The 14,439-nt window shown below is 37.1% G+C and overlaps 1 protein-coding gene across 1 annotated transcript; it reads right to left on the minus strand.

Annotated features, from left to right (window-relative positions):
- Nucleotides 1-207: 207 nt before the first annotated feature.
- Nucleotides 208-13,815, minus strand: ZMAT1 (zinc finger, matrin-type 1). Its single transcript, XM_008588464.1, has 4 exons — nt 13,748-13,815; nt 11,841-12,125; nt 4,100-4,199; nt 208-2,674 (listed from the first exon to the last, which is right to left on the minus strand). Exons 2-4 carry the CDS (start codon nt 12,034-12,036, stop codon nt 1,351-1,353), a joined length of 1,620 nt encoding a protein of 539 aa, XP_008586686.1. The 5' UTR covers nt 12,037-12,125; nt 13,748-13,815; the 3' UTR covers nt 208-1,350.
- Between the last annotated feature and the right edge of the window lie 624 nt (nt 13,816-14,439).

The raw sequence follows: 14,439 nt of genomic DNA on the forward strand, positions 1-14,439 counted from the left end.
AATTATTTAGTTGGTTATATTTTTCTGACCTAGAACTGAGCTCCTGACTAAATCTCAGCTTCTACCAGGCAAGATGTAGAAAAACTAAAATTATTACAACTTTACTGTGTGATCACTTCAGACATATAAAATGCAAACTGTTTACTGCCCCCACTCCTCAAATAATCATTTTTGCATAATAAATGAACATTTACATGAAACAGTATGTAGAAATTAAAACACTTTAATATAAACATTTCCAGAATATAGACTAATTTTTAATCAGTACTTTTTGAGAGCTTTTAAAAACTATATATCATCTAAGTTTATTATAGACTGTTTCATTTTCCACTTTCAGAATTAGAAAATACAAAAATACACTGCAAATTAGATTTAAGAAAGAAAAAAATCAGTCTAAATTGTTTCATACATTTTCCTTGGAGAAAACCAAGAAACATAAACACACAACATCAACAATAAAATACCACCAACACTAACACGAACCCAAACAAGGAATGGATTCTGCAATGCCTGGTAATTCTCTCATTTAAAATAAATGATCTCCCATGGGTAAATAATTCACTGTCACAGCAATTTGATGTACAAAGTAGACACAACTTCATTTAGGGGAATTACATTATATGTAAGAAACATGAAATAATTTTTTTTTCCTTTTTTTAGAAAATGAAGGAAAGTAATTTGAGGAAAAGGCATATTTCACTTGCCCTTTGTTAGAGTTTGTTTTGTGGCTGGCTGGTACAAGGATTGAACCCTTGACCTTGCAGTTATAAGGTGGTGCTGTAACCAACTGAGCTAACCGGCCAGCCCAAAAGGTGGGCTCTGAGCTCATCTTTGAAGATCAAGTACACTTTTCTTTTTCTCTTTTGCAGCTGGCTGATATAGGGATCTGAACCCTTGACCATGGTGTTACAAGGTGGTGCTCTAACCAACTGAACTAACTAGCCAGCCCTGTTAGAGTTTAAAGTAACTGTCCACCGAGAAAAATTCAAGTAAAATGAATTTCATGAAGTCAAACTCTTCAACCCATTTTTTCAACTTTATGGAAACAAAACTAAAAAGCTCAAAATCCAACAGTAAACTCATCCCAAAATACTGACTCTTCTGTCTTTCCTTCAACAGGTTTCCTTTCCTTACATGTTCTTCCTGCATTCTTATGTTCTTTCTCAGAGGCTGGGTTTAAGCTTTTCTGTTTCTTTTTTCAATTCAATTTCAATTTTTACACAAAAAACTAAGCTTTCCTGAACTGATAGTGACTGTATCCACTTCTTTTCTTCATCAGATGTTCCTGTCTTTGTCTAAATCCATAGTCTTAACCGTTTTCTTCAATATATCCTTGGGTAAACAAAAAGTTCAAAATCCAAGAATAGACTCATCCCAAAGCATTTCTTCTTCTGTCCTTTCTTCAACAGATTTCTTTTTCTCTTTCCTGTGCTTACGTTCTTCTTTCTCAGAGGGTGTATCATGGCTTTTTCTCTTCTTTCGATGCTTAAGCTTTCCTGAACTGACCCTGACTTTATCTCTCTCTCTTTTTCTTTGTCTGATGCTCTTGTCTTTGTCTAAATCCATATCCTCATAACTCCTTTTCCTTTTATGCTTGGACTGCTCCTTCTCTGGTCTTTCTTCACCTTCTTCCAGGTGTCGTCTTCTCTTTTGATGTCTCCGTTTATGACTTGCTTGATGGTCACTGATATTGTTTTCTGAGGGCAGGTGCTTGTAAACTTCGGATTCTACACTGTATGGGCCAGAGTTGTTTTCTTGCTGATTAAGACTCAGGGGTACTGGTTTTTCTGGGAAATAGTCTCTGGTGAGTTGACAGTAGCTCACAGAGTATACTCTCTGCTTGCTATCATGAGCTGGTAAGCAATGAGGTAAATGGTTTTCCACTGCTTGTGAAATATTGTATGGTCCTGGGTAGGTCTGGCAAGTCTCGAATGGGAGTCTTTGTTCCAACATTCTATGTCTGGGTCTAGTATCAACCATTTCTCTGTACCTATGGGTTTCCACAGAGCTATCATCTATCTGTCTGAAACAAGTCTTTGGCTCTAGTCCTCTGGCTTTCTGCACTTTGATGTAATCTTCAAGTTCATCTCGAAAAGAGTCATACTTCTTTTTTGAATAAGCTGGCAAGCAATGAGGTAACTGGCCTTCTACTGGTGAAGTGTAGTATGGCTGTTGGTAGGCCTGGGAAGTCTCAAATGAAAATCTTTGCTCATATATTCTTTTTCTGGGTTGAGAATCGACCATTTCTCTATACCCATGGGTTTCCATAGAACTTTCTCTCATCTTTCTAAAACAAGTCTTTGGATGTAGTCCTCTGGCTTTCTGAACTTTAATGTAATCTTCAAGTTCATCTTGGAAGGAGTCATATGTCTTCTTTGAATGAGCTGGTAAATAGTGAGGTAACTGGTTTTCCACTGCTTGTGAAATATTGTATGGCCCTGTGTATGTCTGGAAAGTCTCAAATGGGCATCTTTGATCAAACATTCTATGTCTGGGCCTGGAACTGACCACTTCTCTATACCCACGGGTATCCAAAGAACTCTCTTCCATCTTTCTGAAACATGTCTTGGGCTTTAATTCTCTGGATTTCTGCACTTTGACATAATCTGCACATTCTTCTTGATAAGAGTTTTGTGTCTTTGAATTCTTCACTGGATTAATAACAGAAGATTCTCTGCAAAAAAATACAGTAAAAAGTTCTTTTTACTTGATTATTTTATTCTGAATATTTTTTTACTTTCAAAAATATTAGTGTGAAAAAAAACCCAACAAAAGCCCAAGTAAATTTTAAAAACCTACCTCTTTATAAAAGCTATAAATCATGACTTTTTATGCCCCCCCAAAAGCAGCAGCGATAGTCAAGTATCTCTCAGGCACCTCACAATTTTTATGCAAAAAAAAAACTTTCTCAGGCCTGGTATGTGGGTAAGTACCAATATTATTTAATGCCCCAATAAACAGTTGGATATGAATGTCATATTATTTTTAATATTTTGGTTAGTCAGTTCCTTGTATAGCTCTATAAATGTGGCAGGTATTTATTCTGGAAACCTGAGATCTTTAGAAAAGTCTAAATGTAGGGCTGGTTCGGTGGCGCACTGGATAGTGCGCCGCTTGGGAAGCATGGCGGCGCTCCCGCCTGAGGGTTCGGATCCCACATACAGACCGGTTCCCACTCACTGGCTGAGCGAGGCATGGGAGCAGCACCGGGGGTTGCGATCCCGTTGCCGGTCCCTGGTCCGGTACGGGGGCAACACTGAGGGTTGCGATCCGTTGCCAGACACGGAAAAAAAGACAAAAGACAAAAAAAAAAAAAAAAAAGAAAAGTCTAAATGTAAGTTAATTTGGCAAGTCACACAATTTAGCTTCTAAGTATTCAAACTAGAATAATATATTTTCTATTAGAATAAAATAATGTTAACAGAAATACTATGCTTTGACTTTAAAAGCAACAAACCAAATATACAATAGTTAAATGGCCCTCTGTCTCACTATCTGAATTATCCAGTCCCTAAGTGTCCATCCACTCAATTCTCCTCTCCTTAAAATAATTGAATAGAATGGACTAAACATTTATTGAGCTTCTACTATGTGCCAAGATAGGCATCTTACACATATTATTATATTTCATTATGACAATCTTACATCAGAGCTGTCCAAAGTTAAACACCTGGTAGAAATATGTATCTGATATTCTGATTCAGGTCTTTCTAACAGCAAGACCTTTGTTCTTAGCCACTATAACTCACTGGAAGGATGATGACTGATTCACTGAAGCCCTAGAAACTAAGCCAACCTTCCAGAGACTCTTTGAATTTGAATGGTTATAGCCTGAGAATGATCCTTTAGTATCTCTCCATAGAAGGACAATGCTGTCTGGTCTGGAGGGGTACATGTTAGCCAGCTCTACAAGTACACTAGACTAGAGAACTCCTTCGGGCACACTAGTGCACAATATTTTATAAATACTGCCAACCATATATGGGTTCAACTCATAGGGAAAATGAATGCCTCAAAAGTTTGTAAAATTTATGAAAGGGTACTTGAGTAGAAGCGCTGGTCATTTGTGTCACAGGAGCATTTTGGCAAAAGTACTTACTTAATATGATGTCCACTTTCTCGCGTGTGAGACCGGAACATATCTAAAGATGTAAAGGTGATACTACAAACACGGCAAACATAGGTTCTTGTACTAAGTGCTGAAGAAACAGAGTTCAAGTTAAGAAGGTCAGTATGGATACACTTAGAATCACATTATATTAGAGGTGGACAAGAACCTATTAGAAACCATCTACCTGAAATTTCCCAACAAAAGCAGGGCCAAGAGAGGTCAAATGACATGGTCAAAGTCACAGAGCCAGTCAGTAATAGAGTTAGACTCTCAGAGCCCATGTCTCTTTATTTAATGCCTAGCATTCTTTACACTGCACCACACTGCTTCTCTAGCCTTGCCCTCTTTCCTAAAAATCTGCTATCTGCCTCCTAATTGCTGCTACATGGAGATGGAAGAGGCACCTCAAATTTAGCATGCCCAACTAACTTTTGCTTCCTAATCCCTCAACCTACTTCTTTTTGTTTGCCCCTCTTTCCACCTAACCAAAACCAGGAATGTCACAAAAGATTAAAGACAAATAAAAGCACTTTTTAACTCTCTTACCTGAAATCACTGTAGTGCATTAGTTACCAAAAGTAATTTCCACAGATTTTAGAGAGAAGTACAGTGAGCCCCACTTTTAGGATAAAAGCTGAAAGCAAAATTCTAAAACAAAACTACTGGTACCACTCCAAACGAGTCAAGAACTACAGAATAGGAACTGTATACCAGCTACCTCATTATTCTGCTTCTTTGGTAGAATTAGAAGCAGAGGATAAATTAAGTTTTGTTTTCTTGATCTCGTTATCCTTACACTTTCTCTTTGGTTAGAAGAAGCAAATTAATAAATTTCATAAGCCAAATACAATAGCAACCCCACCCTAGGGAGGAGGCAATAAACTGACAGCTGCAGAGATTTTTAGGGACAACCATGGTCATCTTCTTTTAAATCAAACAGCAACCTAATTATTGAAAGGAAACTAAATTAATCATTATCAAGAGTATTGGTCTTGTCCAAGCAAAGATTATTCGCAGAAACAGGAGACTGTCAAGAGGAAAGAAAGATGCTAATTTTGAAGAACATGAGACTGCTCACTACTGACATATACTCTATTGTGGGCCCAGGAGAGCTCTGCAGGTTACACCAAAATCTGAATGAATAATTCCTCAAAACTACCTTCCCTCCTTGTGCTCTGATTTCATGCTCACCAAGTCACTTTATGATTACAGCTTGGTTTCCCATATTCTTTGATTCCAAGAAAAGGATATCATGGATGATACACTTCAAGAAAAATTGGGAACTGGAACTGTGTATCTCCTCCCGCCATAAATCAATACCAGAATAATAATACATTTACTTAAACTACAATGTTTTCTAGATGATTTTGATAAGAACCACGTGATGTGTTAGTTTAAAATACAGATTTTCAGACCACTCCCCTGGAGAACATGATGTATTGTTTCCGGGGCAGGCATAAGGAATTTGTATTTCAACGAATACTGCAAGTGATTATTATCAGAGACTGTGAGAAATACACTGAGGAAATATCTTTACAGTTCCTTGGCTATTTATCAGCCTCTTTGAAGTTTGTTTGTGGTTAGTGAGTCCCTGATTTGAGGCTGATCAACTTTGAAGATTCTAGACCTCCTGCAAAGCTAAGGACTAAACCCAGGCCTGTGCATCTTTACAACCATTTTCATGAAATTATTACCATCTTTATTTTACAGGTGTGGAAATTAAGGCTAAGAATAACCAATACCATATATTTTAAGAGTGTACAATTTATGCAAAATAAGCAGGAGTCCTGTTTTCCTCTAGATTAGTGGTCCTCAATGCTGGTTATACATTAGAAACATGAGGAAATCTTCAAAAATATTGATGTTACAGCTCTACATCAGGCCAATTAAATCAGAATCTCTACTGGTGGAACCAGACTTTACTTTTTGAAAGCTTTCCAGATGATTTTATTGTGCAGCCATTGCTGAGCACCTACCCGAGATTACTGAGCCAATGATCTTCATTGTGATTATAAACTCAGCTTATGTTTCAGAGGTGTTATGTATTTATTTAGTGTTTATAATTATAAAGTATACTGTATACGGTGTTTTCCTCAGCTCCTCTTTTGGTTCTCCACAAATTACGCCAGAAGTAAGATGCTAAAAGAGGTAATATAGGAGTTTAGAGGAGCTGCTTAGTCATGTATGAAAGATCTAGAGGCAGTTCTAAAACTGTTATCTGAGTACTATTACTTTAGCCCTTGGCTTTTTCACACACTGGTGCTCCTTATCTTTTTCTGGGATACACACATCTGAGAAAATATTATATAAAAACTGTGTGAATCCTTTCTGTGAAGACATGAAGCCTATTCATTGTCTTCAAGGTCAGAATTCCTGATCAAATCCTCCTGAAACCTGCCTTCACTATGTCTCTTACACTCTTCGTTCTTTTATATCAGAGAATGATCCTCGGCCCTATACAGCTTTGTTGCTCTTGGCTCTGCTAGGATTCCTTGTTTCTAAGTTCATCCAGACACTCAGACTTCCCTGCATCTTGTACCTTTCAGAATCTCCCATAACCTAACACTTGGGGGGCCCACTCTTCTCCTAATCACAGTCCTATTTCATAAATATTTGAAATAAGGTCTTTGTTTTCAAAGCATAAATTGTGAAACACAGGTCTTTGTAGTCTAACATTGTGTTTCTCAATCTTGGCTCCAAATCAGAATAACTAGGGAAGTTAAAAAAGAGAAAATACAAAACACCAATGCACAGGACCCAGGCGCTAGAGATACAAGATGAATAAAACAGCCAGGTGTTCACGAATCCAGTGTGAGAAAGAGATACATAAACAAAGGATTTGAACTTCGTTTGGTGAAAGTAAGAGAGGTATGCTTAAGAAGTATGGGAGCACAAAGAAGCAGAGGCACTTAGTACAATATGAGGGTCTAAAGAAGGCTACTGGAAGGGATGATGCCTTAGCTAAACTTGGAGGGATAAAAAGTAGTTAACTTGATGAAAAAAGGTGAGAAGAGCATTGTAGGCGCAGGAGTTAGCATGAAAAAAAAGTACATAAGTGTTTACAGGAACTTAAAATTTGGAATTGTTGTGGAGTAAAACACAAGGGGATGAGATGGGAGAGGTAAAAAGGGGTCAGATCAAAGTGAGACTTATATGTTATGCTATGGAGCCTAACTTTATTCTGTGCTTTGGGAATCCTTGAAGTGGTTTAAGTAGTAAGTGACAAGACTGGTCAATTGTGCATTTTAGATGAATATCTCCTCTGGCTGTAATATAGAGAATAAATTTAAGAGGAGAAAGTGTGGAAATAAGGAGACTACAATTATGAGGTGAATATACTAGACCAGGAAAAAGATAATGAGGGCATAGACTAGAAGGTTCTCAGTAGGGGTAGAGAGGAGCAGGGAGACTGGTGAAATATTTAGCTTTAAAACTGGCAAAACTTGGTGACTATTAGGTATAAAAAAAGGGCGGAATCTAGAGGAGTCTAAAATAATTTCCAGAATCCTAGTTTGGTAACTGAGTGGGTGGTGATCTCATTAACTGAAGTTGGAACTTCAGAAAGAAGTGCTGTTTTAGGGGGTGGGAGAATAAGCAATGGTGAATATCAGTTAAAACACACAGAGTCTGGGATATCTGTGAGACTTCCATGTAAAGGTGTCCAACAGGCAGTCATATATAGGAGTTTGAAAGGTCAGAGAGATTTTGGAGATGTGAGAACATGGGGCTAGTTAAAAAATAGAGTGGATGAAATCTCCTGAGGAGAATGTATGGTGGGTATAGGAAGAGCAACATAATGATAAAACCCTGGTGAGTGCAATTCTTTATAAGATGGTAGAGAAAGAAGAGTGAAATCAAAGGAGCTAAATAAAGATGTCCATTAGATTAAAAAATTTAGTAGTTTCAGTGAAGTGGTAGATTGGTGGTGTGAAGGCTGGGGGAATGTGTGCAAGCAAATGGCAGTGAGTTGAGGAGTGAATAACAGGTGAAGACAGCACAAGCGGACTACACTTACAGAAACTTGGCTGAGAAGGAAAGGAGAGAGCGCAGTAGTTAAAGAGGAACTCAGGGTTACAGGAGGATTTGGTTAAGCCAGATACTTGGTAATCCACATCTAATGGCCAAATTTTTCTTTATGAAATAAGAAAGAAGCTTATTTGAGAAGTGTGAGGAGGGGGGAGTATAGATTAGGGGAAGAACGTCTTGGAAAGTGATATAGGTTTAAAATCATTGTTAAGGGGAAAATGAAGGGAAAGAAAAAGGATTAAGCAGGACTAAAGGCCCAAAGAGGCTGGATACCCTGAAGAGGTACTCAATCTCTAGACTTACATAATTTTCCATTGCATTACTCAGTAGCCTCAATGCAGAAGCAGAAAAGGTGGAGAGTGGAATTGATCTACTGTTGAAATCTCACCACTAGGGAATGAATAACAATGAGGTGCAGTAAAGCTTTCCAGAAGTTTATTAAAGTGTTAAGGTGTGAAATAATGATAGTGGAGAAATGTAATGAAAAAATACAGAAAGGAGAAATAGCTCTAAGAAGATATGATAAGACTTGCTTATGGATAGGATATAGGGAATTAAGTAGTCAAAGATGCCCTCAAAGATTCAAGTGTAGGTGACTAATAATAGCAGTATTACTGACAAAGAGAGAAAACTTGGGAAATTCTAGTTGGTTTTAGAGGAGATTTATTCAATTTTAGATATGTTGATTACAGTTGAAGGTGAGACATTTAAGTGCAGTAATGGGGCTAGAAATTAGTAAGATAAACAAAACAAATACAATAAATAAAAAATACATACATACTTTAGTTCCATATCGTTATGGTAGCCATTCCTGTGCTACTAAGATCTGGGCTGGATGAGGGACATGAAGAAAGCAGTAGGAATGATAAAGAAAAAGAGAAAGAGATTAGATATGAAAGAAACTTATAAACAATAGCAGATCAAGAGGAAGGCAGACACAGAAAGGAGAAAATGGGTGAAGAGTGAAATAGTTAAGGGGGCATATGTTTAAATTGTTTTTGTCTTACCACTTGCTCACTGTAATATGGGCTTGTACTCTGACTGTTCTTTGAAATTCTCAGTAGCTATTTTAAATTCTCAAGCTATGTTCAAATGTTATTACTCTCAAAATGAAATAGTCAAGGCAGGGTTGAAAATTTGTTCTTTGAGCTCTAGCTTCAGTGTATAGTGTAAAATGACTTCAATGACTGGATTAAGTTACATTGAGGATCATCCTTCCTCCCCCACCATAAGATGAGAATTTCATCAAAATCCTTCTTCCCTCATTCTAATAACCTTGAAACTTTAGAGAGCTAAAATGACCCTCTTCGTTTAGAAGTGACAAGGGTGCACACACTTCTCATAGCTGACTCAGTTCAAATTTACTTAATGCCACTAAACTAGAAACCACTTATCTCAGATATCCTCAGCCCAACAACAGGAAAAATACCCTAACAAATAGAAATTTGTCATTTCCCCAAACTCTACTCCTACTTTCAGAAGCCTTACCACTTCTATACATGTGCCTAACTCAACATTCTTTAAAATCCTAGATAAAAACATGTATCTCTATGTAACTTTTTGGAATATGTTGAATCATGTTAAGTAGGAAAGTGAAATAGTACAAAGTGTAAGCACCCAATTAATAAAGATGAATTAATAGTTCACTGATTCAGATATTAAACTCATCTCTATTGAGGTAGGCCAACCTCTGTGCCAGTTTCTGTCTCTAGCACTGGAAATATAGATGAGTTAGATGAAGTCCCTTCCCTCGAAGACCCGACATTCTAATGGGAGATAAAGACACATGAAGAGATAATTAGATATGCAGAATAAGGAAGCACATAAGATTAGCCTTGAAGGAAGTAAAAAGGCTTCCAGGCAGCAGCAGCATGTTAAAGAATGAGTAGGAATTAGGTAGGACAAGAGGGTTATGGGGATATTCCAGGCAAATGAGGGCACAGAGACAAGAAATAGGGTGATGGCTTCTGTAAATCATAAACAGTTTGCAGATACTGACCCACATAGATCATGGCTGGAAGTAAAAGGGGATAAGCCTGGAGAAGGCAAGCAGAAACAAGATGGTAGGAAGCTATGGAGCTTAGATTTCACCTTCAGAAGATGGAGAAACAATGAAGGGTGTTTAAGAAAGGGAATAACATGAAAATATTTGCACTTTAAGTGAAAACAGTCTAGAGGTTAAATTGGAGATGGATTTGGGGAGACAAAGCTGGAGGCAGGGAGAGCAGTTAGGAGGTCGTGGCAATATTCTAGGATAACACTTCTCAAAATTTATTGAGTAAAAATCACCGAGGGATTTTGTTAAAATGCAGATTCTGATTTAGTAGGTCTGCAGTGGAGCCTGTGATTCTTTTTTTCTAACAAGCTCCCAGGTGATGCAAAAGGGTGTGGATTCACTCACACTTTGAGTGGCAAAACTCTAGGAAAGATGTTGAGGACTTGAACTAGTGTGGGAAAAGCAGGGCTGGAGATAATGGGACAGTATTTAGGAGGTAAAAGATTCACAGCTAGGTACTTAATTAGATACAAAGAGTGAAGAAGGTGGTGTTCGGAGGTTCACAGTTAACGGCAGGTTTCTATTTTGAACAACTGAGTGGATTCGGAATGGCTATGAGGCATCCCAGCGAAGCAGTAGCTGCCATTTGGATATGTGAGTCTAAAGCTTGACAGAAAGGTCATAAGCATACAGATGAGAGATAAAACCAGGGAAATAGATTAAATCATGTTTGTAGAGTAAGGTGAAGAATGGAACCATGGGAATACCTAGGTCTACGTAATGAATAAGGAAAAGAGCCCATAAAGAAAACAGAAAAGATAGAAACACGGGAGAAGAACCAGAGCACAAGGAGTTACATATGACAAAGAACAGAGCTTCAAGAAGGAGAGAAGAATGAACATCTTCACACGAAGGAGAAGGGTCTAGTAAGGAAAGAATAGAAAAGTCACAGTGAATGGAGGAAAAGAAGTGGGTGGAAGAGAGAATATGAAAGGGGAGTAAAAAACACTAGTAGTAAGAAGGTGCCTGTAGGGGGAAAACATAAAAACAATATGGTTAGAAGAGCAAGTGGATCACTCCAGTCAGGATCCCTCTCTCTATTGTGCCTGAATTCTTGGCAGTCTTTCTTAGCTCCAAGCCCTTTGTCCATCCTCTCTCCTTCCCATTTCTATCAACTGAAATCACTGAAATCTACGAAGATTTTCTGGACCTTGATGATTCACTCCTCTCGTTACCAAAATATGCACATAAAAATCCACGTCTGTATCCTCTCACAATGAAGTATTATTAACCCAACTAGTTTTTGCACTTGCTTCTTCAGGGAAAGTGGTATATTTTCATTTGTATTCCTAAGAATGACTAGCCTAGCATACAAGAGACACTTAAACCATACTTAGTGAATAAATGATATAACCACATGATACTAATTTAAAATACTTCCTTATATACTTAAGATAACATGGAACTATGGGAATGCCTACATTTGATTCTAAAATTAATAGGAGTCATCTAAACCACTCTGGGTCTCATTTTCCAGAAAACAAACAGATCAAACTAGAAGGACTTGAAAATTCTTATAAAAAATTCTATGATTCCATGAATACTATCAACCTCTTAATAAGAGTAAAATGGTACAAAAATAAGCTAGTATGTTTTATAAAATACAAATTTCCTATGAAAGAGTTTTGGGATAATTTTGCTATTTACCATTTGCATTTGATTTTGCTGGAAGAGGTTTCTCTCTCTTCTTGTCTACAAATGTCTTCCTAGCTTCATTTCTTTTGTGTTTTTTCCCAACATAATGTTGTTGGGCCATTATCGGACTATTAAAGGAAGCAGCACAGAGCTTGCAATATTTATTTGGATTATTCAAATCCAAATCACTGCTCGAGGAGGAAGGCATAGTCTTGTCTTCAATCCCACCTGGAGGAGGCTTCACAGCAAGGGGCTTCAGGAAAGTTAACTCTGCAGAAGTAGTAATAGGCACACCTGCTGAAATAGTAATGAGAAATGATCAACATGTGTTCAGATATTAGAGCTGTATTCATTGTAAAGTATTAGAGAAATTCAGAATGTCCTAAAAACCTCATGATCTTTGGGCTTTTTTAGCAGAGGGCTGCTGGATAAAGCTACTCAAGTAAAAAAATTCCTTCCATGAGAGTGGAAATTTGAATATGAATCTCTCACCAAATTTCTCCAATAAAGAAGCAGGAACGAAGAAATGTTCTGCATCAGGCATTGCCTAATTCTGTTCATTTGAAGAATCAATGAAAGTATGAGAGGTACCTTAGAATGATTCAGAGAAATTAGTGAAGGGAAAACAGATGACACCAACTTCTAAGTTGAATGACATAGTATGGCATCTAGTTAGTCTAGATGAGATGTTTGCATCAGAAAAATATGTGCAGTTGTTTATGACTACAAAACTATAAATATTTCCACAATTCCAGTTATTTCATAGCTCTTTCATTTATTCTCCTCTCTGAGCCCAAATTAATGAATTTGGAGGACTAAAAAGATACAGCTTTTACAAAATGCCTTTTTTTGTAGGGGACACTGATTCTGTCCTTCTTTAGACTGACAAGAAGAAAAACATACAAAAACTGGAGAGATTAAAATAAATTGAAAAATAATTCTGGTTTCATTTATTAAGGAAACAATAAGGTTTTGTTTGTTTGTTTGTTTTTTGGGTTGATGGCCGGTATGGGATTAACTTTTAATAATGTTTCTTGTGGCACTGACTTTGCTGGGTGATGCCTACACTATGAGTTGGAAATTAATGTTGGTAAATTGTCCATGCTAGGCATGCCTCAGTCCTAAAGTGCTGAAGTTGCTAAGAGTGTGATAAATGACTTATTCCAGAGGATTAATCTTTTTTTGTTGTTGTTTTGTTCTAGCACACAAGTCTTTCAAAATACAAAATGGGTTTTCCAGGTGTACTCTGCCATCTCAGGCAACTTTGGGTCAAATCTCTTATATGCACTGGTGGCCCAACATCACTGAAAGGAGAAAAGTAATGTTTTATAATTATCTGTATTTTTGGAATTTAGCATAAGTATCCAGTAATTACTGAATGATGATGTTGGTGATACTTATAAAGACATTCTTAGGAAGAAAGGAATGGCTGTCAGGGTAGAAGAAGATTCAGTATCTTATTTATTTTTTGGTCTACATTTATAGTCAGGAAATGCTGCATCCGTAACTATACTATGATGAAGATATTGATCTGAACACATGTGAAATAATTTTTTGGAAAATACTAAAGCAAAAAAAGATGCCAAGGAAAAGAAGAAGGAACTAAGATTTTATGATTTGATCAAAAACTGACAGACTTCCAGCTGCTTGTTGTTTATAGCAATATAACAAATAATTTGTTTTTATTTGAATGTGGTAAATTGAAAGGGAGAGGTCATTAACATTTCTTAAAATTCAGTTAGCAATTACAATCTCCATATTAAACGACAAAGACACAGAAAGAGATTAACTGGGCAGAAGAATAATCAAGTTATATCAATGAGAGTGAAAGTCTCCCCAGTAAAAAAATGGATGGCAGAGTTGGAAAAAAATGATCGATAGATCCCGTATTGAACATAAAGAGGTGAATTGAATCTTACCCCTCTCTGGCTGAAATCCTGATGGAGATACCTGATCATGTTCCTCTACTAACTGCTTAAGGTTTTTAGCACAGCCCTTCCCCACATAGTGAGACTCGGCAACAACCGTGGAGCTAAAAACCATGTTGCAGAGATCACGAAATTTGTTTCTGTCCACTACTCCATTTCTATGCATCTGAAACAAGCACAATCTTATTAGAAAGATTTGACAACTCAAAGTTTAGAATTACGATGTCAACACAGACCACTCACCTGAAAATTCCCAACATGCATCTTCATTATTTTACCAGGCACTTCATTTTGTTCCCCATGCATTTGAAAATAAAAACTAACATTTTGAGCATGTTTTTCACTCTGAAAAAAAAATATAATATGACCTTGTTTATTTAATAACAGTCACCCAAAATTTACACCTCTCTGAATTTGAGGGCAGCACTCATGAGTTTTCATATTAGTATGTACTAAGCTTATGAAAGAGCTTCCCGTGCTTTCAAATATCTAAATCTCAGTTAAAATGAAAATAATGCTACAATTTAAAAGCCAATACCTCCTAGATTCTTGTTTTTGACAAAAACTCCTACTTGCTGCCCAATATCAAATGCCTTCTTCTTCCTTAATTATAAATCTTGGGAATGTACCCAGCTAAAAGACTAGTTTCTGGCCTCCCATTCAGCAAGATGTAGTCATGTAAC

Source organism: Galeopterus variegatus, unplaced genomic scaffold, assembly GCF_000696425.1.
Source record: "Galeopterus variegatus unplaced genomic scaffold, G_variegatus-3.0.2 Scaffold4851, whole genome shotgun sequence".
NCBI lineage: Eukaryota > Metazoa > Chordata > Mammalia > Dermoptera > Cynocephalidae > Galeopterus > Galeopterus variegatus.